We start from the raw sequence: 27,011 nt of genomic DNA, 5'->3' as shown, positions 1-27,011 counted from the left end.
TATACAAATAATAAATGAGACTTACCCGCTTCATATGTCTATAATGAGTAGCACAGATGTTGAGACGACAGTGCTTTCAGCAACAAGATATCTGTGCAAATGGTTATAAATCAATGACACCTGCTAGTTGATCACTAGTGGACCAAAACTGTGGTCTCTTAGATTTGGTTGGAAAGGTAATAACCAAATACAATGTGCAATTAGCTTTCAGATTGTACACTGCATTTAGACTGTGGCTGTTGAGTTCTCCCACCTTTAGATTTGTCGTTAGTGGTGGTGTTGTGTCGAGCTGAATGATCAGCAAAGCGAGGGTCCGCGCTGTCAGATTATGATGACCACCTCATTGACTTTTTTGAATGTGATTGGTGACTGTAAAAGCTAATACTGATCGCCTGATGGAGTGCATGATTGCAGTGTTCTGCCTGAACAAATACAATGCTCCATTTCACCCCGAAACAGTTGGATTTGACAGAAAGGGCTGTGCTCTCCAAGATCCTACCCCAGTGGGTCCAAGCAGTTGTGTGAGATTCTGTTTACCACAATGAAAACAAACCAAATCAACACGGAAAAAAAAGTGTTTTGTCTCCTGAATTTTTGAGGACCATCCTGGAAAAAGCCAACAACAGAGTCAACATGACAATTTTCATCCTAGTAGTTCATATACTCAGCCAATGAGGGATTGAGCATGTTGTAATTCTTCTTGGATGCTTACAAATATTTTCTCACTTGAGGTATGAGCTCAGCAAGCATACTGTGCACCGTCAAATGATCGAGACTGCAGCAGTATTTTTATAAAAGTGAAAAGTTTTGGGCAACTTCTGAACTTAAATATAAGTTTGTAACTGAAGTGTTATATAGAATACCAAATGGTTTCAGACACAAGGCCAGTTCACAACAATTGTTAAGTCAGAGACTCAAGGTGTACTCAAATTTTTGGCCTTTCAGAAAGGTTGTTATTATCTAAGGTCCAAGCAGCCAAGCTGGTGGAGCCCTACTGTTTTTGTTCTCATTATTCTTCTTCTTTCTTTCTTTCTTAAAGTTAAATGGCACTCAGAGACCTCAAAGTGGCACTGTAACATTCAAGTTTATGTTTTCACATTCATCTCAAAAACAGCTTAGCATCAGAATTCTATCACCATTTGAACCTCTCAGTTCATCTGCATCTTTGCTGCAGTGCTCTTCTGCTCTAAAAATATCAAATTTTATAACTTTTCTCAAAATCCTATTTTTGTGAATTTATCAGAAATCGCTGAGCCAATCATCGCAAAACTTTGGCAGGACCATATACAGATTTGGATTAGATTTTTGTATGACCCTAGGGTTGTATCTGCATGTTTACACGTATTGATTCACCTTTACCTCGCGTATTTGCAACATCATATGTCTAGTCTTGGCGCTGCTGTGTCAGTATTGATATATTTTTGTTGTTGCTCAGTAAAGTACCTCCCTAAAAGAAACCAGATGTTGTATGAAGCAGCCCTTTTACATTGGGGACTGAATATATTTTCTTTGTTCTCTTGTACTTGCAAGCTGCTCAAGAACCCAAGCTTGTAATACATAAAGTGCCTTGATCTAAACTTGATGTCATTTCTTCATTTTGGACAACAAAAAAAGCATCAGTACAATTGACATTTTGGTACATCAATCTGTTTTGAAATTATACATTCTTAGACCTGTCTTTAATTCAATTTTACATAAATGCTCATAAATTAAAATTTTACTAAGCCCTGCGTCGTTGTGCGCGTGTGTTTGATTGTGCTTATTCAAAACTGAATAGTTAGATGTTTTTTGAGATATGCTTATTCACTTTCTTTCTGAGAGTTAGATGAAATTATCAATACCACTCTCATGTCTGTGTGATGAATGTGAAGCTACAGCCAGCAACCTTAGCAGTTTCTCGACTTGCTGTGGTTTGTGCATATGTCTTCTGTCTTTGCTTTTTGAGTTTACAACAGGAAGAGATGGGGGGAAAAAATAAACACTCAAACTAATTCTGCTGATCTTGAATAATAACCACCTCAAGGACTTATAGCTGGAGACCTAGATGCAGAAGATTGTTGTTCAATATGAATAAGTCAGACCACATATCTTCTTCTGTAGTAGGCTGAAGGTTAAATGAGGATCTGTCCTGCATTTCTGAGCAGTCTTTTCTGGTAAAGAGACAAATTATTGTCCAGAATTCCTTGGGAAGTTAAGGCCCTGGTGTCTAATGAGTTCAAGAAGAAGTGTTCTCTTCTATGAGCTGCAGTGCATGCATAGTTAGCAGTGGAAGGAGCAGGATAATCAGCGGTTTCCAAGGCCTGAAGGAGGAATTTCTAACTGAGGGAGGCCTTGATATAATGAAAGGCCATTGGCTTAAAGTAATCCTAGTTTGGACCCTTGGCTTCTTAGCGGGTGTCACGGCAGACACTGGCAGCAGCTTAATTAGTTACAGTGGCATGTAGCAACGTAGTAGTGTAGCAAAACCAGAAACAGCAGGAATGGCACCACTGATGCATCACTAGAGTTAGAGCACATGCTGTTAGAATTTAAAGACCAGCTTCACTGATATATCTGAATTGGGTGATTGGTGACTGCTCTAATCATTTGAAAGCGATCAGCTGATGTATGCACAACTTCAGTGTTCAGCCATTTGAGCATCTGATAGCATGGCAGCTGTTTTAAGTCAAAGTTAATGCTGGTAGTGATTTCCTACCTCACTTCATTCAATAATGATCTCAGCCAACTACTGAGCAGTGAGCTGCTGTCCTGTCGTGTTAATTAGTTCAGCATTAATGGTGGCTTTCCATTTGCTTAGCTCCAGCTCATATACGTGGGTTAGGGGGTCCAGGAATAGCTGCATTTTCATTCTGTTAGGCTCAGCAAGGCCTCCAGTCAATTTATCAAGTCAGCAAGGTCTGAATCCATTTACCCACCATGGACTTTCATACGTTGAACATCCATCCTTACAAGTCTGCATCTAGGCACCAATAAATTAATGGTCAACTTCTCTCTCTTCTTGTAATAGAGACAGGACAGCCAGGCGTGTGTACACGATGTATTTCAAATAGGAATAGGAGAAAAATAGAGTTATCAATTATATTCATTCATATGTAATGCAACATGTAACCATTTTTGTATTGCCAGAATCAATATCTTTCGCCTTCAAGCTTTGTTTGTCTATGATAATGTGCATGGATGCAAAAGCACACACGGAGGATGATTATATACATACAGTAGATCTTAGCAGCACCTGGCTACTTTGAGTCCCAGGTCTGGTGCCTCTTCCAATTTAAAAGACAAAGCAAAGCTTGATGTCGTATGACTAAAGCTGTTTGTAAACCATGTCTTAGCAAGTTTAAAGCTGCTACAATCAATATTTTGCTATTGCCCAGCAATAATTATCACTCACATCTTAGGTTTCCCTCAGCCCTGCAGAACTTTCAAGGTCTTTCTACTCTTTGATTTGGTTTCACGACCCACAACTTTTCTATTTTGATTATCTGACATCTCACATCCGCATAGTGTCTAGAGGCAGCAGGCAGCTGTTTTTGCCAAAAAAGCTTTAAAAAACCCCTCTGTACACTGCCTTACCAGCACAGGTAGCAACTAGCATGCCAGGTCTGTACTGGCTTTGAACATTAAATCCTAATACATGAAGGTTTAAAAACAAACTGCCTCAGAATATTCTTGTAGATTTCACATGAATTTGTGATGGTCTGGTATTCAGATCTCCCAAGGAGAATTGGCCATCATTTTCATGTAGGCCCAGAGTATCTGCAGATCTGCCAACTGCCGTTTGTCACGCGAGTAACCATCCACACGCTCAACGTGGACTCCTTTTTGTGTCCACCTATATAGGCTGCAAATAGGCCAAGGTCGGCCCACAGTAGGAGCAGCACTTATGTAAGCACTGAAAATATCATATCATGACGTCCCTGTTATGTCATTTTTCCAAACACCTTCGTTTTTTGAATAGACTCTTTTTCAGTTGAATGGATTCTTCTTCAGCTCAATAAAAGTGAGCACGAATGTGAATTCTCAGTAATGCAATCAACAGATTGTGGGCTTAGAATTCAAGTAATACCGGCATGAAGAAAATATTGATGACAGATGAGAATTTCTTCAACAAAGCCACAGAATGCAAGCTGACAACCTCACATATTAGATGAAGCTGGGCAACTTTCCGCTGGAGACACAGGAACAATTTATGCATCTCAAGAAGCATCAATAAGAATAAGATGTCAGTAAGCATCTCATTATTGTTTCATCACTGTTTCATCTTTGCATCTGTTCGTTCCATGAGGTCCCATTTTAAAATTGATGGCTGTAAGATGATGTCAGTTATCAATGAATGCTTGTGACAGAACACGCACTCAGGGAAACACCAGAAATGGGGATGTGCTGTGGTGGAACTTTTACATGTCTCAGTTTTTCTTGAAATATTCCACTGACATGTTTTTGACAATGATGTCTTATTTAAAATAGGATCCAGGATCTGTCCGTAAACAGCTGAAAGATGTGTGCAGGTAAGGCGAGGAAACATGCGTAGAAACTTGTTTTGTCGTCATTTGTTTCAGGGGTATTCACAGGTCAGCCGCTGTACTTGTGAATGCAACATTTCAACCATCACAACAAATAAAAACGCTTTTTCAACCTCCAAAACATCTGGTGTTCATTTCTTCTACAGTTTTAATTAAGGCCATTGCTTTAGTATTGGCAGTTAGTATGTATAATAGCTGCCAGTTGCAATTTTTATTAAATGTTGGTTCACCTGGGTGCATTGTCTATGCCAAAAAAAATCCATATTCCTGCAGCCACAAACTAAGGCTAATGTTAAATCCTCCCTGGCCAGCCTGTTACTCCATCGTTCTTCCACACCCTCGGGTTTGCCAGTGTTGTTGCACTGAATTATACTCACACTGGACCGCCATGCCAGGGGGCATATCAGTAACAGTCTAACTCACCAGTGAAATACACAAGCCTCACAGGGAGACAAAGAAACTCTGAAATATGCAGCTCTTTTTCAACCATGATATCTCTGGCACCAGTACTCTAATCCATTACCCTAGACGCCTACACTGGAAGGGATCTGTGGATGCCTGATAAACACAAACAGAAACAAAGCCTGAAGACTCTGCCCACATTTACTGTATGTTTTCCCTGCCATTATCGCCCAGTGGTTCAGTAGGAGGTGGTAGAATACATGCCATTATAGACAACCTCTTTTTCTCTAAACAATTTGGGATTACAAGACCCAAGGAAGCCATTTCATGGGCTGCTTCAGCAGTTCAGGAGAGCATTGAGACTTGCAGGTGACTCTGTTGAGTATGGCGCCCTTACTCCTTTCGGCCACTGAAGCCTCTATGGCTTTTCAAACTCATTCACTTTAGTTCCCCCTCTTTTGTGCTATTTCATTTCAGTTCTTTAGTCTCTTCTGAAAAATAATTCCTCAAAGACAAACAATTGAGTGTCCCCATTCTCCAATGCAACTAGTTATCAAACCACTTTATAATTGGTCAAGAGCCATTACAGATAGCTAATAAAAGTGGAAGTTGATCATTACTGTTCTGCTGTGGAGTGTCAGGAAATGAGGTATGGTTGTGGTTTGGAGTTGGGAGAAGGAGGATGGAGTTCCTGGCTAAAGAGCGAAAGCTAATTAGATCTGGTCTCCCCGAGCTCTGGCTCACAAGTCTGAGTGTCTCAGTGTTTTGGGACAAATCAGAAAAGTAGAGCCGAGTACATCTTTGTGTTGTCCACTCCTCTGCCATCAACTGCTATCAAAGTATTTAGCAGATTATCAGCAGCTTGTCTTTGCTGATGTCAATAAATAATTCCCAGATTCCCAACTTGAATAATTCAGATTCCCAGCTTGATTAATTCAGCCTGAATAATTCAGGCTGGGAATCTTCAGCCAAACAAGTACACTGTAGCCATTTTGTTAGAATTTTTTTTTTTCTGTTTATTTCTTATGCCAGTAACATATCTTTTGGTTAAACTGCTACACAAAAAACAGCTTCAAAAATATCCAAAGTAATTCAAAACAGCCAAAGTATCTTTAGTTTCAAGACTGTCAATTACACTGTCACAATTATAGCTACAGGAATAGATTCTCATATACATAATTTTTGTGCACCTTTGGAGTGTTTGTTTTGCACCTGACACTTCCTCGGAGCTTTGACTGCACGTGTGTTTATCATCATGAAGCTCTAGTAGCTCTGAGTGACTCACAGAAGAGTACACAGGTCTTTGTTTCCAGTATTAATTACATGCATGGGCATCACCTGACTCCCTACAAAGCATGAGTGTTGATGCCATTTGTCATTTGTTTTTGTTTTTTTGTGGAAGCAACTGGATAAATGTCATAGTTTGATATCTGAGGGTGACTCTACTAGCATGTAGGCTATTATTTTAAACAGCAAACATGTCCCTTTCTTGTTAATACATTTGTAATTTAAACATATACCTGTTCTTTCCTGCACTTGTAATATGATCCCTCTCAGCTCCAGCTTTCCTCCAGTCTTTACTCTTTTTTTCTCCTAAGTGTACACATTTTTTTTCTTCCACACTGTTTGGCTCAGACTGACAAAAACATTGATGTGTATGCGTGTGCTATCATTGTGCAATGACAGGTAGAGATCGTACCATAAGGCCAAAAACAACTGGGGAGGCTGAATGTCTGCGGTTCGGGGTGACTATAGCTGTCCTGTGTTGTTTTCGCTTTGATGTACCCATTTAATTTTTACCACTGGTCTGGTGTTCCGGGCCAATCAGCTGGCCAAAGGCCCAGGAAGTCTCATGGTGCTCCCAATGGCCAGCCCAGACCTGATAATAGCAGTAGCATTAATCTGTTCCTGCATGTTTCTGCTCTTGTTTTTTCAAAAATCTGTCCGTCAAGAAGAATTCCTGCTTTGTGCCGTCATGACCTCAACAACATTCACAGCACAGGCATGTGGAGCCCTGGGCAGTGCAGACACATGTGATGTGGTGTGAGGCCTGATGATAATCCACTTATTTTCTCCGAACCATCCTGTTTGCTTCTACTTCAGCTAATGATTGCATATGTTTCCCAGAATGCATTTTGCGCCTTCAGCTGTAATTTTGAATGAGGAAATGATAGCTTGATATTAAATGGTGGTTAAATCATATGTAATGATGAGTAGCTTGCTGATGAAATTGTTATATTGGAAGAAATGTGCTCTAAGATTAACAGACAGCTTAGTCTCTTGGGTAGGTCCAACACCCACGTGTTCCTGTGTAATAATATGAGGTTCATCACACAGACACTGAAATGTGGCTTCAATTCAAAGCCTAATTTAAACATTAATTAAAAGAGCATCCACTGATGAGCCCTGGTCAATAATGTTGCTTGGTGGTGTGCTTTACTTTTTGCTGTCATCAGGAGGCCAAATGTGTCGACTAATTGCTGTAATAAACCTGCATGCAATTTAGTCAAAGTTATTTTTTTTGCATAAGAGGTGGGAGTCTCACTTTCTAGACAGCTGGTAAAATTATCCCTCCCGTTTTAACTGGGATGAAATTAGTTTTCTTGACCTTTAATATTTATCTTGCAACACAGCAAACGTAATTGTTTGTCTCCCATAAGAAGACGTTTCTTAAATATTTGGTTCCACTGCTTGTATGTTGTAAGTGGTGTGTTATTTCCCTTCCCGGTGTTAACGTCAGACAGGTGAAAAGTTATGAGTGAAGGATGTCTGTTCTGGTATTTTATATCTTAGTCACTGCTCTTTTGAATGTAGCTGTGTAAACAATCTGGTCAGCGTAAAAGAGACTGAATGATCCACAGCACCATTGAATAATTCAAAGCACTTTGCCAGCTTTAAAGCCTTTGACTGCACTATTGATCTGCATGCTTTGGCTGTACCCATCTGATGTATATTGAATTAACAAAAGCAAATGAAAATGATTGTTGGGGGGAAAAAAAGTTTGACGCTTTTAACTGATGTTATAGAAATAATTATTAATGGCTTATTATTATTATATCCCGATGGCGACTTTCTTAACTCAAACTTATGTAGACCATGTGTTGTCATTCTGTAACTCTAAAATGAAATCTAGGGTAAGTTTTATCTGTCCTTTTAATATTATGGGATTTGAGTCCCATCTGAATATCCCTTAAGTACTTGAAGGCAACTGATTAGGACCACTTAATTATCTATTACAAAGCTATTAAGACCACATTCCTAAATAAAAAAAGATGAAATGGGGTTATTTCTTTCTTTTCTATGACAGACCATAATAAAGAACTGTTGCGGTAAAGCAAGGGATTCTTTAGATTTAAACTAGTTTCTGGATCAGCTCTCTAAGGTCAAATAAGATCATTTTTGTAGAACACCGCAACATAATTTATACAACAAAACAGTTGCACTATCGACGCACCACAAAAGAAGAGAAGTGGATCATTAAATGTTTTAATCCATGTTCAGATGCTCTGAAGGTTAACATCATGTTATGAACGTTGTGTTTGGGGCGGCCTTATCTCCCATGTTTAAAAGCATTTTAATTGCCAACAGCTAATCGTGCTGAACTGCACAAAGAGTAATGCAAATTACATTTAATTTGCATACACACCACAGAGACGGATACAATAAAATCTTTGGCAGCGATGTCACAACACTTGAAGCACTGACATGAACAAGTTGAGACGGATCACTCTCATTGGCTCAATAGCTATTACCTGAAGCAGTAGAAGGCACCTTAGTCTAAACCCAGTCAATTTTACTCCTCCTCATGTGTTTCTCATGAAGTTGTGTTTTTTTCATCTTGAATTACATCAAGGTCAGCCTACACCTACTGTACATATACAACTTCTCCGGTAGAACGAAAGGCGCTCCTCTGCAAACCCCAATAGTTTGATTTTAAATATTTCATTACTCCTTTTTCAGCTTAACTTGCAGAAAAGAGAAATGGGGCAGTGAAAAGCATTGATAGCACATGCCGTGTGCAGCAGTTATGAGACAACAGAGTGGGTTGAGTGAGTGTGCCTGCAGTCTCTCCTGCTCAGAATCAAGCTGTGCCTAGCTAAAGTCTGTAAGCAGCGCGGGCTGATTGCCTGAGTGTTTCAATCTACTCATTCCTGTGTGTACTTTGACACTGATGCCAACAGACAGCCAACTTCTCGATGTGTAAGCAAACCAGGCTTTTCACTCGAGGCAGATCTTTGAAGTTTAGGACCTGCAAATGGAAATAAGAAGAAACACAGGTGTAATACTCTTGATGTGGCTTTTACAAAGACTGACTGCAGCATGAAATATTTATGACAATAAGTACATTTGCTGAAAGTCTTACAACTATACAAACTGTTGTCGCACTGCTTCAAAGTTACAGCTGATTAATTACTTTAACAACACTGTAGCAGTGCGTGGTTCACTCCAGAGCCTGTATTTGATGACATGACACAGCACTTAAAAAAGCATGGCTGTTGAGGGCCTCATGCTACCCTGATATCCATTAAAGCTGCAGATGATGGACATGCACTTACCTCTCATTCTCCCTTTAAGGCTAAAACACAAAGCTGTGTATAATTTGTCCACAGTAGGCCCATATTGAGCCATGCACAACACATCCCCTTTGGCCACAGTGACCAGTATGACTGAGTATGTCATATAATAATATTGGAGACTAAAACTGAAATTTGTTTCTGGTGCTCACAGCACTAGAAAATCACCAAAAACATGAGAACAGCATGTCTGATGAGGTTATCCAGGATAATCCACAGAGACAGTTTCTACACATGTTCTACCTTAAATAGTTCCTAATCAATGAAGGAAGGTCTGCAGATCCTCCTGAGTAACCACGAGATTATCTCTGGGGAGATGTTATTTTTCAATGCAAATGAGCAATTCCACCTCCTGTTGTTGCTTTCACGTGTGGAAAAAAAAAAAGAAATTTTATAATGTACCTCCATGTCACATGCAATCCACTTTATTTGCTATGCAACATTACGAGGAAATGTAGCCACGCATGAAGCACATGTGATTAATGTGCACAGCATTCTCCAAAACAATACCACAATACCGCATGTTGTTGTTTACTGATTGAAAATCTTGTCGGTAACTTCACCAAACTCTACCAAACACATTCAGGGCTACTTTAAAAACCACTTTCCCGAGATTTTTGCTATTAACCACTTTGGCTGACCAAAGATCTTTTGTGCTTTTAAAACATTTAACAAAGGAGAGGCAAAGAGAAAAAAGCACTGTGCTACAGCTGCAGGATCACTGGCAATGTCTATGTCAGGATTTGATGCCTCCATTAACACTGACTAGTTGATTAACTGTGAACAGTACACAAGCAGGTATTCACTGAGTCGATGGTAATGGCTTTTACACAAAGTGTCACTGTTTGCACATGTAATCTGTTTTATGGGAGAAAAGTGAATGGCTGGTTGCATTTGCAGTTGTAAGAACCGCTTTTGTTATTAAAACCATTTCTCTTTCTTAAATGGTTCAAATTGCGGCTAATTTTACGAATCACTACATGGCTTCAAACGAAATTGGATAATTGATGTAAACCGTGTTATCCTCCTTATCCTGCTGTGACCTTTATCCTGAGCAGCTGATCCAACTGTAAGAAAACACACTGATTAAACCCAGTTTCTTCATGGTTCATCCGAAACTAAGCACCATTAAAACTAATTTATGTTTGTGTAAAAGTAAGTTTCACACTCACTTTGGGCATAATTACTTGATTTCTTTAATTGAATATAATTATCCAAAGCTTTTCCCCCTTGGCATTCTAATTGCGTATAAGGAGGAATGTTTTCAGACTATAAGACCTATTATTGACAAAAAAAAATTATGTTCCTTCTGCACTTTTGCTTTTCCAAAAGACCAAGAAATATTAAGAATATTAAGATAAGATTACAACATTAATAACATAATTTATAGAGATTTGAGGTATTGTTTTCTCACACACCAACTGCATTATCTTTTCAATCTAATGGCACAACACCTTTGGGTGACTTTCCACTCACATGTCAATACTGCCTGGGTTCTAAGTAATGGTCACGCTCCAGCAGGGTTCAATGAGATCTCACGGGTTCACCATCTGTACTTTTGACATTCCAGTGTCATTGAGACACATAAGACAGTAAATCTGAGGTCAAAGAACAGACAGGAGGTTGTAATATAAAGAGCAGTAAATCCTCTCCCCGATTTAGAAAGTCATGCATGGCAAAATAAGGAATGTGACATTGTTAATGTGATTAAACTGTCTCTCTGTTGACATTTCATTTGCTGCGAGTCAGCACTGTTGTGAGGCTCGCAACACTGGATCATGTCTCGATTTATAGAGTATTATAGAGGAGCCCAACAGGGAAGAGATCTCCACCGTGAGATGATACCATGGTATATGGAAGCAGTAAAAATTGCTTGAGATGGGAAAGTGAAGCATCCATGACCCAGGAGCTCCTGGAGTAAAATGTGTAAAAGCTTCAAAGGTTATGTGTCGACAGATGGGGAGAGTAAAGACTTTTAAAGGAGTTCTCCAATTATAGAATAACTTTACTGTAAATGTGAAACACAATGTCATCTATGTATATGTGTATTAAAAACATATTTCTGCAGAACAGATGCACCACTTCTTGTAACTATAACTGAGACAGTCCTCTAAATAGAAAATGTGTTATACAGTGTTATAGGTGATGTAAAGGAAAAAAACATGCAAGACCACTGTTACCTGATTTTGTTCCACCTTCCCATGTCGTACAAACTTAATCAAGTCGTTTTCATGCCTAAACTGAAACCAAACTTTACCCAAAGTTTTATATTTGTATCAGTGTTTTTTTAAGAGACCTGTTGTGGGGATGGTTAAAAAACAAGACTCACTTTTGGAAACAGACTTAAACACAGGAGACAGCTGCTCGTTTTCCGATGTTCTGTTGACCTCACTGATCCAACCCAACCTCTCCCCTCCATGGATTTTGTTATTTTATCACTCCGCCACCTCACTTCCTCCTTTGCTCCCATCATATTTCCTACAGCCGCTAAATGGCTTTCTCACTTGAATGTGAACATGTGCTGAAACAACTCGTGGTATCATTTTTCTCGGGATGACAGTCTCAATTTTTGACATCTTGAACAACGTTAATCAAATGTGAAATGGCATCCAAAGTATTACAGAGGCCCATGTTGAATTCCACAATCACACATAAGGTACTTAACTACTTCCAAGGTTAACCTCAAACCACCATCTATAATGTATTGCAACTTAAATGAGAAAATATGAATAGAATGATATGTTACATCAGAGGGCAAACTGCATGTTTAACGTAGCAAACGCAGCGTAGCAAATGGTGACAGATCAGCAGTGACAAATAATAAAGGACATCAAGACACCAAATACTATTTCAACATGCTGGTTCCTAAGAACACAGTTTCACAAAGAGTCTGTGGCTGAGCAGCCTCTTGAGAGATGACTATTAATCATTTTATTGCTGTTCTTATTACTGTATTGTCATGACTCCTAAGCTACATGGGAAGTCTTTTAGCACCATTTGTAGAAAGATATTGAATTGTAAGCATTCAAACTGCCCACAGTGTCATAGATTGAATTTTTATTGATACACTGTTTCATACAGTTACAAGAATTTAGGAAATGACACACTTTTCTACTATTATTTGAGCGAAGTAAAACATATATAGCTTTTGTCGTACAGACTGGAAGTGTTGAATGCGCAAATTGAAAATTTGAGTAAGAAACTGAGATACAAGTTGACATATTCATTTAAAGTTCAATATCTTGTCACTTTTTGGAGAAATCAATAGCAATACGCTACGTTCCAAACACTGACTTTCAGCCACAGAAGGACGAAGTAAACACGTCAGGAAATGAAGCATGTTGTCACACCAGCCTGAAGATGCTGGGTCAATATTTGGGATTGTGTTTGTAATAGAAGGTCTTCAGATCTTGATAGCTTAATGATTGCAGGTTAAAGAAACAAGGTGATGGGGTGGTGACATACAGACAGCTAGTCTGTAAGGATTTATTGTGTTTTTACTGAGTGGGGACGCTTTTGAGACCATAATTAGCCGGTAAATGAGAATTGATCCTCCTCTGTCAGCTCATGTGAAAGTGTACAAATATTTGGAGAGCATGCATGGGTGGCTTCTGAATTCTGTCTCTAAATCTGCAGCCGGTTTCATTGGACACTGGTTTTAGATATCAACTAATAAAATGGCCACTGTAAAACCATGCAAAATAGTCTCCTTCTTCAATAACCTTTGCACTGCTGTGAAAACTGAAAACCTGAAGTGCTCATGTGTATCATAATACAAACAAAATGTAAATGAATTCACGAGACTAGTGGGACCAATGTTTTTTAACAGCTTAGAAAATCTGAGCAGATGAGTTGTTTATCCTCATCTCATGTTTGCCTGTTAGCATACATAAATGTTAGGGTCATCATTTTCTGTGTTAGCTCATTTTTACATCCATTAGTACATCCATTAGAAATAGGACAACAGCCCCAAAATTGTTTTTTCTTGGCATGTCTCTAAAAATCACAGCTTGTGAAAAGAAATTATATGCACATTTTCTTGAACTAATCAATTTCCAACTTCTCACATGGATCCACAGCTTTAAAAATGCTAAATTAAGTCAGAGGAGAATGTTTTGGAGCCTTTCAGTGAGATTAGGTTAATCAATTTCAATGATTTCTGCCCAAGAAATCAATGGAATTAATGTAGAGATTCATTAGTAGAAATTCATGACACCAGTACTATCCTCTTTAGATACCCTCGGTACGACACTTAACTGCTTCTAATTGATAGAAATGTGGGAAATTACAGGTTTATCAGGTTTTGCATTCCATAGAGTTTATATTTGTTTAATTAAAAGAGGTGTGACATTGTAATTTAACATTACTAAAAGCAAAATATAGCCAACGCAAGTGCTTGGTGTCTTTGTTTAATAGATAGTAGGCACTACAAAAACCCTCATATCCAGTATCAGCGTCAGTGCAAGACTATTACCACCCATCTGTTGTGGTGGGTTTTATGTAAACATATTTACATTTATGTAAATGTGCTTCTTTGTGTATTGGTCACTTTGTCAACCACTTTGATCCTGAGGTGATGTATTCCAATAACTATATAATGGGTTGCCATTAATTCCTGTACAGACATTTGTCGTCCCGAGTGTGTGGATCCTACTGTATCTGGAGATCCCCTGACTTTTCCTGTTGCCCTAGCAGCAGGGTAAGTCTTTCACATGTCCAGTGAAATATCTCAGCACATACAAGATGGATTGGCACAAAACTTTGTAGAGATATTCACAGCTCCCAGACTATTCCTTAACTTCCCACCATGAGGGTGGCATGTCTTGAGTGAAATGTCTGTCAGTGGATTTCAATGACATTTGATGAAGAAATTCATGTTCCCAACAAGATGAGTTGTAATAGTCTTTTGTGATTCCTTAACCATTCTTCTAGCTCAGTCATCAGGTCAAATTTTGAATTTGTCCTGTACTTGTCATACAATACATACCTGCAAAACTGACATTCCCATTAACCTTAGCTGTGCTGTGTGTTAAGTGATGATTAGCAAATGTTAGCATGCTAAGATTGGAAGCTAAGATGTTGAACATGGTGTTTACCATTATATCTGCGACGCATAATCGTGTTAGCACAGTCTTTGAACATGTCGACATAGCTGTAGTAGTCTCATTGTCTTGTTTTTTTTTCGGTAGAGCTGTGTGGCAAAATACTTTGTATGGACAGTGTTGAAAGTATAGAATCAACCTGCCAAAGTCCTACTTATTTCAAAATTTCCTTGGTAAATCCCAGCTGCCTCTGACCAGAAAGCAAGTCCCTTTGTGTGACACAGCAGTGACTCATGGGGGCCTCCATGTTGTCTCATGTGCTGGAAGGCTGGATAATGTCCAAGCTGCTTAGCCTGAAGGCGGCCAAACTTTCTCTTTCTGTCCCCACTGCAGGGTAGGCTTAGGATATGGGCTGGCATTAGGCTGACAGAACAATCCCTTTAAGATCTCAGTCAACTTTACAATAGCTGCATGAAATCTTTATTAAATTGGCCTTTTCTTGGTCGCATGTTTTGTATTTATTAGTCACACAAAAACTGCTGTGCTGAAATTAATAAATAACTAAGCTCTCTGTTCATTACTCATTTTTCAACAACTGACACTGTCACTTTGACTGCTCTAATTGAAGAAAGATAAAAATAACTCTCCCAAAATCAATATGGAAGCTGTCATGGCACCATTGATTACTTCTAATTTAAATCTGTTTGAGCTACTCAAGGTTTTCTGTTTTCTCATCCTTGCAACTTCAAGTCTGCAGCTTGTTTAAGTCTGGGTAAATTTTACGCAGCACAGCCTCACACAGCAGGGCAGTGATGGATTGGTGAGTTGATGGTGAGATTATGCAGGTGAGACAGCTCCAAGCCTTTAATCCCACGTTCTTTTCAGGGAAACTATGTGATGGCTGTGCTCTGTTTGTTGGATTCTGTTCTGAAGATGTGATTTTTTTTTTTTTTAAGAAAAGTCAAAACAGGGTATCCATTGCACATCTAAATGTTGAAGATTGGAGAATTGCAAGCGCTGTGGTATATGGAGAGCTCCAACAGATAACACAAGCAAACCCAGTTGGCATTTAAGTTGTGGTCTTCGTTGTCCCTCTTGGCTTTGAAAATTTCATAGCAATGTTCACCAGAATGAAATTGTACAAACCTAACATATCGAGAAAGAGAATGCACAAGAAGAGACAGCCACATAGGAGCTTTTTGTCACTGTGCTTGGTGATTACCAGCAGGGGTTCGGATTGCCTGCAGTAGCATTTACACACTGTAGGAGAAAGGGGATAAAATTGTGTCAAGAGTAAAAGGCAAGGTTCTGGACAGCATTCACTCATGACTGTCCAGGGAATTGACCGCTAAGGCTTGGGTGGGCAAAATGAGTCAAGTCGGAACTAATCCTGGACTAAAGGAGCTTCTTCTCCGTAGTCAGAGCAAGGTAGATGGGGGACGTCAACAATCTGGGATTGAGAAAGACAGCCTCATGGATTTGGTCTGCTCAGACTGAAAAGTCAAGTTTAGGGGCACAGATAAAAACATGGAAGCGTGTGAATACTGAATACTGTGAATACACTGAAAACAATTGCTTGCTCTGCTTGATTTTAAGGCATTTATTTGATTCACTTTCCCCATTTGTTTGTGTTGGTTGGACTTGCTTAGTGTTGGGATTTTAAAGAGTACATGGGATTTGGTGGGCAGGGGTGCGTGGATTCCAGGGAATGGGTTGTGTGAGTGAATTAATGTAGCGTAGTGCGCACCAAATTACACTTAGTTAGAATTAACTCTTCCATCCAGACCTCTCTCTCAAGTACCACCTAGTTCCAGGATGTTGAGGCTCTGTGAAGGTGACACACACCCTTGGAGCACTATACAGGTTTGATAGCACTAGCAAGTCTAGAGTGCTCCCTGCTTTTTGGATATTATTGGATATTGTCTGACTGTGACTTCTTTAAAGGTCAGGCAGTTGAAACTTTGCCATTACAGACTCTTCAAATTTCTGATGGAATCCATGTCCAATAAGTCAGAAGACGTCATAAAGTGTTTAAGGCTTGAATAATCAACATTTTTATGTGTGCAGTAGATTTAAAAAAGTTATAATGTGCAAGGGGAGTGAATTTTTTTCAGCTCAATATTTTGGTTTTACAGCCCTCGACTATACTGTTCTTATTAAGAAGTGGATGTAGCCATGAGTTTCGTTTTATGGGTGTTGCCATCTTGGTCTTTTGGAACCAGAAGTTACGTTCATTCTACAAAGACCGCCTCTCACCTCTCGCCTCACAACGTAGTCCTGTCCTAAAGAACCCCCTGCTTCATCGTCTATTGTCTAAACGAACATCATGCTATATTGAAGAAGACTTGACACTAGCGTCTGAGGCCATAAACTCATAGGAAAGTGATTACTGAGGTAATAAATCAAGTGAGTAGTAGGGTCATTTTCTCATAAACTTCCATTCATTTGGACCTCTTTTTGCAATTTGCTGGCCATTAGCAAGAATGCAGGTTTCAGGCACCTCCACATTGGCTTCACGTCCACTTCTTATATACAGTCTATGCTGGGAACCAGAAAAAACGTCAAGGTCATGTTTTACTTGCTATAGCAGATACATCTGGCCCTCCTCCCATTCAGACAGATTTCCAGCCATCCTGGTCTCGGTCACGCTATTCACAACCATTTATCTAATACGGGACGGTTTGATGCAATGACTGACAAAGGAACACCATTGAGGCATTTTCATAAACAACCAAAATGGTTGGCGTGTCAATGTTCTGATATTTTGTTGATCTATCCAATTACTTCCAAGGGCATTTTGGTCTGCGCCCATTGATAATGCCGCTCGGAAATCGATAATTAACTGAGAGTTTCCAGAAAAATTTGCATTTGTGAATTAGTCTGATAATGCCAAGCTACCTAGTTAGGCCATAACAAAAGTGATACAGTTTTAACATCTCATCATATTTGGATTCTCACTGTTGCTGTTCAGTAACATGTCAAATTGGCTTTAAAATTACCTGCTCAACGTGTACCCTTTCAAACACATCTCTACAGCTTCACAGCAACAGTTTACATATTTTTAAATTCTATTCTAATGCAGCAAACTATTTATTCTGGTCTGGCAATAACTGAAAGTGGTATTTACTTCCATGGCTAGGTGAATAAATTGACCATTAACATTTTCAATAGGTCCTATAGCTTTCAGTGTATCGTCAGTGTAGGTTGATGGGGTAATCCAATAAGAGCCCCGTCTCAATACACTGAAATGCTTAGGGGGAGTAAGGCTCTGTGCCTGAGGGCTTCTGCCTCTGTCTCTAATGAGGGGAGAGAGGCTGCTGCAAGGTCTGTGTTTCACAGACAGCACAGGAGGTAACTAGTAAACCCTCTTCTTTCTGCTCAGAGTGTACCTAGCTACCACCTCTGCTCTCCTCCCATCTTCTCCCTTCCCACAGCTCCAAGCAGACTCTTCCACAGAGGAAAGACTTAGTCCTGCAAACTGACTGTGCCTGCTTGTACCTAATTTAGAGAGCTGCTGTGTGAAAATTGCCCAGGCTAACCCTCTCTTTGTCTGACAGCTTATGATTGTCTCAGCAAGTCAGCTTCAATACCTGAAACACAGTGGATGCTCCTGCGGCTTCTGACTGCTGCAGCAGTATCCCTCTAACCAGGCAGTGTAGTTGTTTTCGATGAGGTATAAAAGCCACAATCAAAAACCTGGGGCTTTAATTACACTCGCTCTGTCTTGAGTATCATAAGCAACCAACACTAATTACCTCAAGTTCTGGTGCACTATGCTCCTGCTTATACAGCAGTATAAAGGCACAGCTGATGAGAACAGACTAAGAGCTGGACCCAGTGATGAGGGGATGCATAGAGGGAGCTTTAAACCCCAGTCCCTGGGTGTAAATTACGTAACAATATCGTAAAATATTCATGACACACCATTGGGACGAAATCTTGCCTGCTCTGAAGTGCTGAGCAAACACTTCACCCTCAGCCGCTCCAAGACTGTGAGGAGGATAAGGAAAAGCCCAAAAGTAAGGAGCTGAAAAACAATTGCGAGCATGAAGCCGATTTCAGTCAGGAGACATATATACGTATATACTTTCATTTGTGTGCTTTTTGTGTGTATTAAATTATCAAATAAACATGAAAAAAGAACACTGTTAGAAATAGGAACAAACATGGAACTGCAAAAGCCAGCAGACGTAACGCCACAAGTAGGGATTGACCACAACACAACACCTCATAACAGCATACTAATGTTACATACTAATGTTGTAATCAGTTTGCCAAATAGTCCAAAAAATATTCTAGAGACTGTATTATATGCAAAAATGACTTATCATTATCATCTTGAGTTTAGTTTCAACCCAGCAGTTCAGGTGAGTAAAAAAAAAAGGTTGGAAGAAGCCAAACCCCTCTTTTAAAGTCATTAGAGGAAAGTGGATTGTAGTGAAACCCTCCCTGCCACTCAAGGGAGTCCTACTTATGGTTTTATGTGACTTTAATGATGAAAAGAGCCAGAACCTGCTGAACTGTGTCGAGCAAGAGCACAAACTTAGCTTTACTTATTAGTCAATCTTCTTATGGCAAGCGGAGAGTAGATTCTGGTGTGTCTTGCTATGAAATTCAAATATTATTTGTTCAAAAGGCCACAATGAAACCATATAGACAGATATTTCAGGGAAAAATACTAGGATATTCTTACATTGTTAGATATCTCAGTTTTCTATATCTGTATTCCATGAATTATTTTATTTTGACTGCCTCAACTTTACTCATCTTCTTCTACTTCAGTTAGCAATTACCTCCATTTTCCACAATGCCTTTGGACATTACTCTACAACATCCCTCTATATTGTATTTTAACAATGTAACTGTATAAAAATGTTGGGGGTTCTTCTTTTTTCCTATAGTAATGCATTGCCTTGCAGCACTGTCACCATTAAGATAATAGGGTTGACCCTAAGTAAGTGTAATCAGCGATTTTTTTCACTTCAGCAGACTCATTCTGATTCTTGATACTGAATGCAATCAAGTAAAATCAAATAAAATGCATCTGTGCAAATCAGAGGATGGTGGAGATGATGGGCTAAATTAAGCACACAGTAGGAACATTTTTTCCAAACTTGTTTACATTGTTACATTTGCTCACATGATGATTACATCCTGAAGAGAAAATAATATACACTAACTAAAAACAGGAGTGCTATACTCTGGTTTACAATATATCGAAATACAAGTACAGGGTCTTCCTCATGCATATGTGATGTCATCTTGTGAACTGGTGTAGTATTAATGTTATCCAAAATATTAAACCCAGTATTATCCTTTTCACCTGGGGCCACTTCTGGGCCCCGTACAAATCACATTTCCATGGCGTCTTGTTTCCCTATCAGTGTGATTCAGGACAAATTTTTCCGCCTGTCAAGTGCAAAACAGAACATAAGTTGATTAAAGGCTTTCAAAGCATTTCAGTTCCCTACAACATTTATTTGAAATACCTCAGGAATTACTATATGGAATGGTGTTTTAAGAATGGCTGTCTTTTTTATTTGCAGTTAATGCTATCTACTTGGCATTTCGTGTAACAAAACCAACATGGGGCAACAGACAGAAAGTGAAAAGACAAGCCAGGGGGAACCCACTCTGACCCGATGTGTTTGTAATATTTTCACTTCAGTTACACTCTTAGGTGTCTGTTTCTTGTCAGATTTTAGCTGTATGAACAGATCCACTGTTCAATTAAATTATTGGAGGTTTTCCAATATGATGACTGGACAGCAATTCACAATCACGGAGTTGCATATTCAAAGTCGAGAAACCCTAGTGTACCTAGTGTAATGCTAGGGTAACTGTGGGGGTTCAACACACACACACATACACACACACACATTGTTATGTATATATATCAACCTGCCTGTTTACCATCCATGTTTTATCTCAAGTGTCATGCCATGCCTTGTTGTTGCAAAACAAAAATGAAATGTTTTAAAGCTGAACTTTTTTCCCTGTTAGACATTTGAATTGAATTGACATTAGAATGAATCCGCCCTGTGTGGGGGGGGGGGCACATTTGCATATACTCTATCATCTAAAAGCCTGTTCAATGTGTTTCCCTCCTTCTCTCCAATCCTACTGCTGATGCAGAGCCAGAAAGGAGAAGCTCATGATTATTCTAAAGCATCACTCTGATATGCACACCATGCTCAGCTAATGCCTGCTCGCAGTACCTCTCAGTGCTTGTATCACGCTAAGGATAGACCGGAGATCCTAGGATTGTACCCAGCAGTGGGACAGGCCATCCAATGCTTACATAATCATCTAAGATACCTCCCTACTGTGGGTAACAAAATTAAGGCATCAACTCCAGAGTTCCCCTTTACTACTGTGGCTTGTTAATCAGTTCCAAATATCAAAGTGTATCTGTCAGCCATCTCTTGTCATCAGTGGATTGAGAGAGGTATTCTTTAGTAACCATCTCTTCAAATGTAGTGTTTCCTCTGCCCCTCAGAGGGATTTGCCTGCCGTGTTCAAGGCCCTGTCAGGCAGGGTGTTCAAGTCCACTGGGCAGATACCTTTAAGGCCATTGTCCATCAAAAAAAGGATTCTTGCTTGCTCTAACCTCAGCCCAGGGGGTGAATAATTTGTGCACCCAGTCCATAGAGTAGAATCTGAGTGGCACTATACTCACACTAAACCCATTCTTTGCCAAAGAACACTGAGTCTTGGATGGAGCAACTTAATACTCTTGAGAGAAGAAAAAAGGAAAAACTAAATAATTTGTTCCCTCAACAGGGTTTGGCAAGCTATTTGGAACACACAACAACTTATTTGCAAAATCCTGTCTGAACAGAGGCTTGCCATTTAGCTGTGTGAAGACGTCTTACAAGCTTGTGAGTGGACAGGCCCTCCTCTGGCGGTTCATGCGCCCTCCACTAGGAGTCTGGCAACATTAGCAGCCTTGTTTGGTGGAACATTTGGGGTTGGAGACTTGTGCAACAGCACAAGGTGTGGCAGCCATTCCAGGTTTTTGGGCCTCTTGGGATGCATGGCCAAAAATGTGATGAGGCCTGTGTTTGCTGAAACCCATGTCTGCTACAGGCAGGTAAAGGAAGCATGGATGGGATAGGCCAGTTCCTTTCTCACTTCTTGGTGATGTATTTATGTCTCTCCTCCTCCCTGTGCGCTTTGCTCAAGAGGCTCATAGGTGTCAAGACTTTCAGAGCGGTGTGGCTGTCTATCGCACCCTCTGCTTGAGCAGAGAGGCTGATTGTGGACTGGCTGCTGCTGTTGATGGCCTGCTGGGGAAACATCTCCCACAGACTAACTGAAAATATAAAACAGTCCTGTGCAGGCTGACTGGATGCTGACATGTGACACAGAGGGCTGACCAAGCTATGTTAGTAAGCAGACGATGGCTTGCTACTCTATTGCTGAGCAATGAGACATGTCCTGTGAGAGATGTGCAACCAACCTCCTTTTTGCTCAGCCGTAAGGATAATAAGAATGTGCATTCCCCTATGGTAAAAAGTGTGTGACAGGTCTGTGCACGGAACTAGAAAAAGACTTGGATGTAGAAGACTAGGGCTTGTCATGGCTGGTAGTTCATCCCCCACTTTCTAAAAAAAGCAGCGAGGATGCAGGAGTGCAGCATTTATTCCGGCTGACTTGTGTCATGTCAATCAGGCTTGTGACGTGGCATATTGTGCTGTTCTCCTCCTTGCCCTCTGCTGAGCTGTTAATCCGTAGACACCTGAGATATTGTTAAATCAATGTGACAGCTGGCGATTCAGGCCTCATCTTATATATGGCCCTTTTAATAGATGAAACCTGCGAGAATAAACAATGGCTACATGTTGTATTTCTTGTTACTGGAACATGAATGGGAGCGCTAGCCATTTTCCCTGCTACTTCATTAGTTACTAAAAGCAAAATGAATGAGGAACAGGGAAAGTGACTCTATGGGGTCAAATATATTAACACAGATCGATTGGCCACATGCATGCCCATAAGAGATCCTCAACTATGGTTATAGAGCAAGGGTTACAATACATAACCACTGTCTTGTTTCTGCAGCTAGTCTGCTATGAGTATTGGGATATAGTGGAAAAAAAGACAACTTGTTATGACACAGTCCTTATGCTCATTAGTTAGGCCTGTAGTTTGGTTTGACATCACTGAGCAGGTATTACAAAAGTCCTGTCATATATTGTTTGTGTTTTGCTCTCATTTGAACATTATATTTGTATCTGGTGAGCCAACACATCACAGAAGATCATTTCAGGCAGTATATTCAATAGTAGTACAATGAGCTCATGGTGCCATGCATGGCTTCCCTGAATTAATTAGAAGAAGGCAGCATTAAGGACTCTTGGAAAATTAGTGTCATTAGCCAGGAGAATTATGGTGTAATGATCAGCGCCTAGTTGTCTGGACAGTGGGAAGAAATGTCTGAAACTATAAGTTTGTGAGGAAAATAAGAAAGTCAGAAGAAAGGACACAGACTGGGAAATGCCCAATGAAATTGAGTCCCTGTGTTTGTTTGTGTGTCCATGTTTATTCCATTAGTGACCTTTGCTTACAGTGTGAGGATACCGACATGGTGTAAGATTAAAATTCAAAGTATTCTATTTTTTTGTTTATATTGTTTTCAACTGAAAGTCTGATTCCAAGGCAATATGTTGTGGGATATATGCTGTGGGCGATTCAATAATATGTCTGTGCTCTGCAAGTATGATCAGAAAGATATAGAAGAAAAAAGTAAAGTGAGAGGTAGATGCTGAGGGAGAAACTGACCTTGAAGAGACGCAAAATGTTGGCTACCATGATTGACACGGAGCTGGCAGATGCACCAATCACTCCCACCACTCTCTCAGGCTTAGTGATGATGGGCGGCCCTCCGCTGAGACACTTGACATCAGTTGAGTCTTTCTCAATCAGCGCCTGAACAAATGTCAGCGACTGTTCCAGAGCATGGGTGTCCCGTGAGCAGGTGTCCAGGATACGTGCCCCCAGAGTGATATTAGGCAGCAACTCATTGTCATTATTGATTCGATCCAGGGCAAATAACATGGCCTCCAGCCTATGGATCCCTTTCTCCTTCTTCAACTCCCCACAGGCTTTGCCATCATTTCCCCTCGCATGCACCGGGAACAGCCCACCCAGAGATATGTCTCCATCAATGCGTATTGAATTGAGGTGTGTGTGGCCTGGCATTTTGGGTTTGGCTGCCAAGGCGATCAAGAAATAACAAGCCAGCAGCAACACCCAGCAGCAGACACTTCTGTGGCAGCCAATCCGCGCTCTCTCAAAGCCTCCTCGCAGAGTCATAATGAAAGGCTAAATCCGCATCCAAACACAAATTCAAGTCCTTTGAAAATGAAAGAGGTGTGCACACATATACCCACACACACATACAAATGTCCTGAAGGTAAGCCGCAATATTTTTCAGAGCACAGTTGTCTTCAGAAGCCTCTTCTCATGGTTTCTAGCTCTGACACAAACTTGGCAATACTAATTATGCAGCGTCCTCTCTTTATCTCTTACTCTTTCTTCTTCTTCCCTCTTTGTGTTTCACTCTTTCCCTGCACCTGAGAGTGGTGGCTACATGCAGTAACTAAACAGTACAGGATGAGCTGAGACAGGAGTCCACAAAGAGCATTCTCACAAGGCAAGAACAAAGGTGTGAGGTTGGCCTTTCTTCTCTGCTTCTCCAGAATCACTCAGGTGCATTTAGCTCTCCTCTTGGTCCTTCCAGCAGGCAGAAAGTCACAAGAGGGCCCAGCGCGTTCTACAGCAGGCTCCTGCAAAAAGAGAGAGGTGTTAGACACTAAGGAAAAAAAGCATTAAGAGCAAGTGTGTATTTTCTACAAAAAAGCAAAATGAAAGATGAAATGGAATTGCATTGATCTGATCAACAATAGATTTCTCAGCGTGTTCACGCAGAGGGCTTGTCTTGCATTAGCCTCCAACACAGTTGAGGTTTAGTTTCTATTGTGGATTCCCACGGAGTCCTATTAAAGTCAGTGGATAGATGCCAAGCTGCTATGTCTTCCTCTCCACAGTTTAATTGACACCATATTCAGGACTGCACTGCTCATTTGCATTGGACAGTCAGAGTTCCAAACTAGTTTGTGGATCCTAAAATTCAAGCAGAATAATACCTGGAACCACCACTCCACACAGGAAATCTGTTCCGTGTTGCACCCATGCCTCGACTGCTTTCAGAGCACTGCAATGAATTATTTCTATGTGCCTTGAGCATAACTGATTCGCTGCTGCTTTGCACCATTCCCTAGACCTCATATTCGCACACTGCTCTGCACATGTAGATCCCCTCCTGAGTGTTTTAACAAAAGGTTATGAAATATAGTGCTAAATTAAGAGCTTATGATTCTGGTAATGCAATATTCGTTGAGCTATGAACATAGCTGGTATTTGCACATCTCATTCCTCATTGTCTGTCCTCCCCCTTTGCGTCAACACTGGTACTGTATATGTGTGTGTTTTCTCAACAGTAGGCTGGCTTCCTCCACAGTGCCGGACTAATAGAACAGTGGATCTGGACACAGTGTGAGGCCTGCACAGCCTGCGCAGCCCTCGCTCGCACTCTCCCCTCTCTCTCCATCACTCTCCCTCTCTCTCTCTCTCTCTCTCTCTATTGACCATCACACACACATTTCTGTCAGGCTTTACTTCATGCTGCTCTTGTATGCTAACATACGGCCTCCCACTGTGGTGTGGTCTGTAACAGAGGACACAAAGGGCAAAAACTTGCTCAGGATCAGAAAAGTTGTGCTACGTTGCAGCAGCTGTCAAACCCGTCACTGTGGAGCAGTGATATTGTGCGATTATTTTAATGGGGACGAAGGTGGAGTGGCTGGCAGCAATGGGACTTTTTCATAATGGCATGTTTTTATCTAATGTTGTGTACATATTTGTAGAACTATCTAATTGAAGTGGAGATGGCCAGAGATTTACCATGACTCATGAATTAAAGACAGCTTTTCCGTCTGCTAGTCACATGTCTATCTTTGCGTTCTTTTACTTTGGACATCAAATCAAATAATAAACATGCCCTGCTCCAACACTACACTTTGGCCTGTCTTGTGCTGCTTCTCCCATCCTGCTGGGAACCAGAAGGATATATTTATATCATCCTGCACAGATCATCCTCCCTAAAACACAGCATCCATAATGGATGAAGGCCTACCAGTCACTGCAAAACATCTAGTTCTAAGGGAAAGCCCAGAGCAAAAGGAATAAGAAAGGGTGGCCCATTGTAAAATAGTTGACAACAGACAAATGGGTAGAAAGGGTAACTGCTGCATGCTCATAGGAGCTCCTGATTAATGACAATAGACAGAGAAGACAAATGGTCCATGTTGAGTGGACCATAAAGATTCTGTAGAGCACTATGCTTCACTTTTAAAAGATTTGCAGTATGTGTGGCCCGAAAATAGCTTTTTAATTTGATGATTGCATTTCTTTTTGTGGGCATTGGTAATAATGTTGTTTGATCATTTTCAATGAGATCACAATCTAAACCTGAAAACTAAGGAGAGAAGCTGCAGGCAATGAATTTGCTTCTTATTTGAAATTATTATTTCAGCTTATCCTTCATCGTTGTGATTACAAACTAATAAAGCCACAATTGGGATATTCACAGTCCACCACGGTCTTGAGCGCTGGACAGTACTCTAGTAACTGAGTCAGGTTTGAAGAATGAGCTGTGACACCTCAGAGATGAAGTCCTCCCTGCCTCTCAGGATCCTTTTGGAAGGGGTGGACAGCAGTGCCCCTTCGCTGTCATCACTCTCTGAAACACTGCATGCACACTGGCAGCTTTACCAGATGTTTAGTCATAAGACCCAGATGGGCAGAGCAGATAAACATCAGCTGTCTGCAGAGAGCGGGAGTTCGGGGAAATTGCAGAATCCACACAGTCTCTCCTTACTGTGACGAGGAGGAGAGCCAGCTTCCTCTCAACCACAGTCCCCGATGGCTGAGAGCGCTGTAGGCTTTACCCCACTAAGGGCTCCACTCAAATGGAATTACCGTATAGCCATGGAGCAAACTTTTAAATGTAGTATTGACAAGAAACAAAGATGCCTTTTTTTGTCTGCATCCATATGGTTGTGTGAGTGGGAATCATCAATCAATTGATTAATTAGAAATTGGTTTCTTTGTATTATAGGACAAGAGAATCAGATTTTTTAACAGTAAAAAGCCATTAAAGTCGAGTAACCAGTTAGCATCTCACAAATGTTCATAATGGACAAAATATTTTGCATTTTAAATTGGCTTGAAGGAAAGTGAAAGTAAACGTGTGGGTGAGCGTGGAGGAAGCAGTGATTTCAGGTCCCTGCATTTTCTCTGAAAAAGTCAGTGGTAAATCAAATAAAGCATCATATTTTATGGCTGCCATCAAATGAAAGTCTTGGGGAAAGAATACTGTGGGTTGTTCTTTTTGAGACATTTTA

General features: G+C 40.4%; 1 protein-coding gene across 1 annotated transcript in view; it reads right to left on the bottom strand.

Annotated features, from left to right (window-relative positions):
* LOC139209498 (metabotropic glutamate receptor 4-like) overlaps positions 1-23,859 on the bottom strand; it is a 114,203-nt gene extending 90,344 nt beyond the window's left edge. The window contains exon 1 of the mRNA XM_070839230.1: positions 23,326-23,859. Coding sequence (XP_070695331.1) covers positions 23,326-23,859 — 534 coding nt within the window. The remainder of the gene's footprint in view (positions 1-23,325) is intronic.
* Between the last annotated feature and the right edge of the window lie 3,152 nt (positions 23,860-27,011).

Source organism: Pempheris klunzingeri, chromosome 11, assembly GCF_042242105.1.
Source record: "Pempheris klunzingeri isolate RE-2024b chromosome 11, fPemKlu1.hap1, whole genome shotgun sequence".
Classification (NCBI taxonomy): domain Eukaryota; kingdom Metazoa; phylum Chordata; class Actinopteri; order Acropomatiformes; family Pempheridae; genus Pempheris; species Pempheris klunzingeri.
Note: the sequence above shows the minus strand (reverse complement) of the source record. Positions and strands in the feature narration are given on the sequence as shown.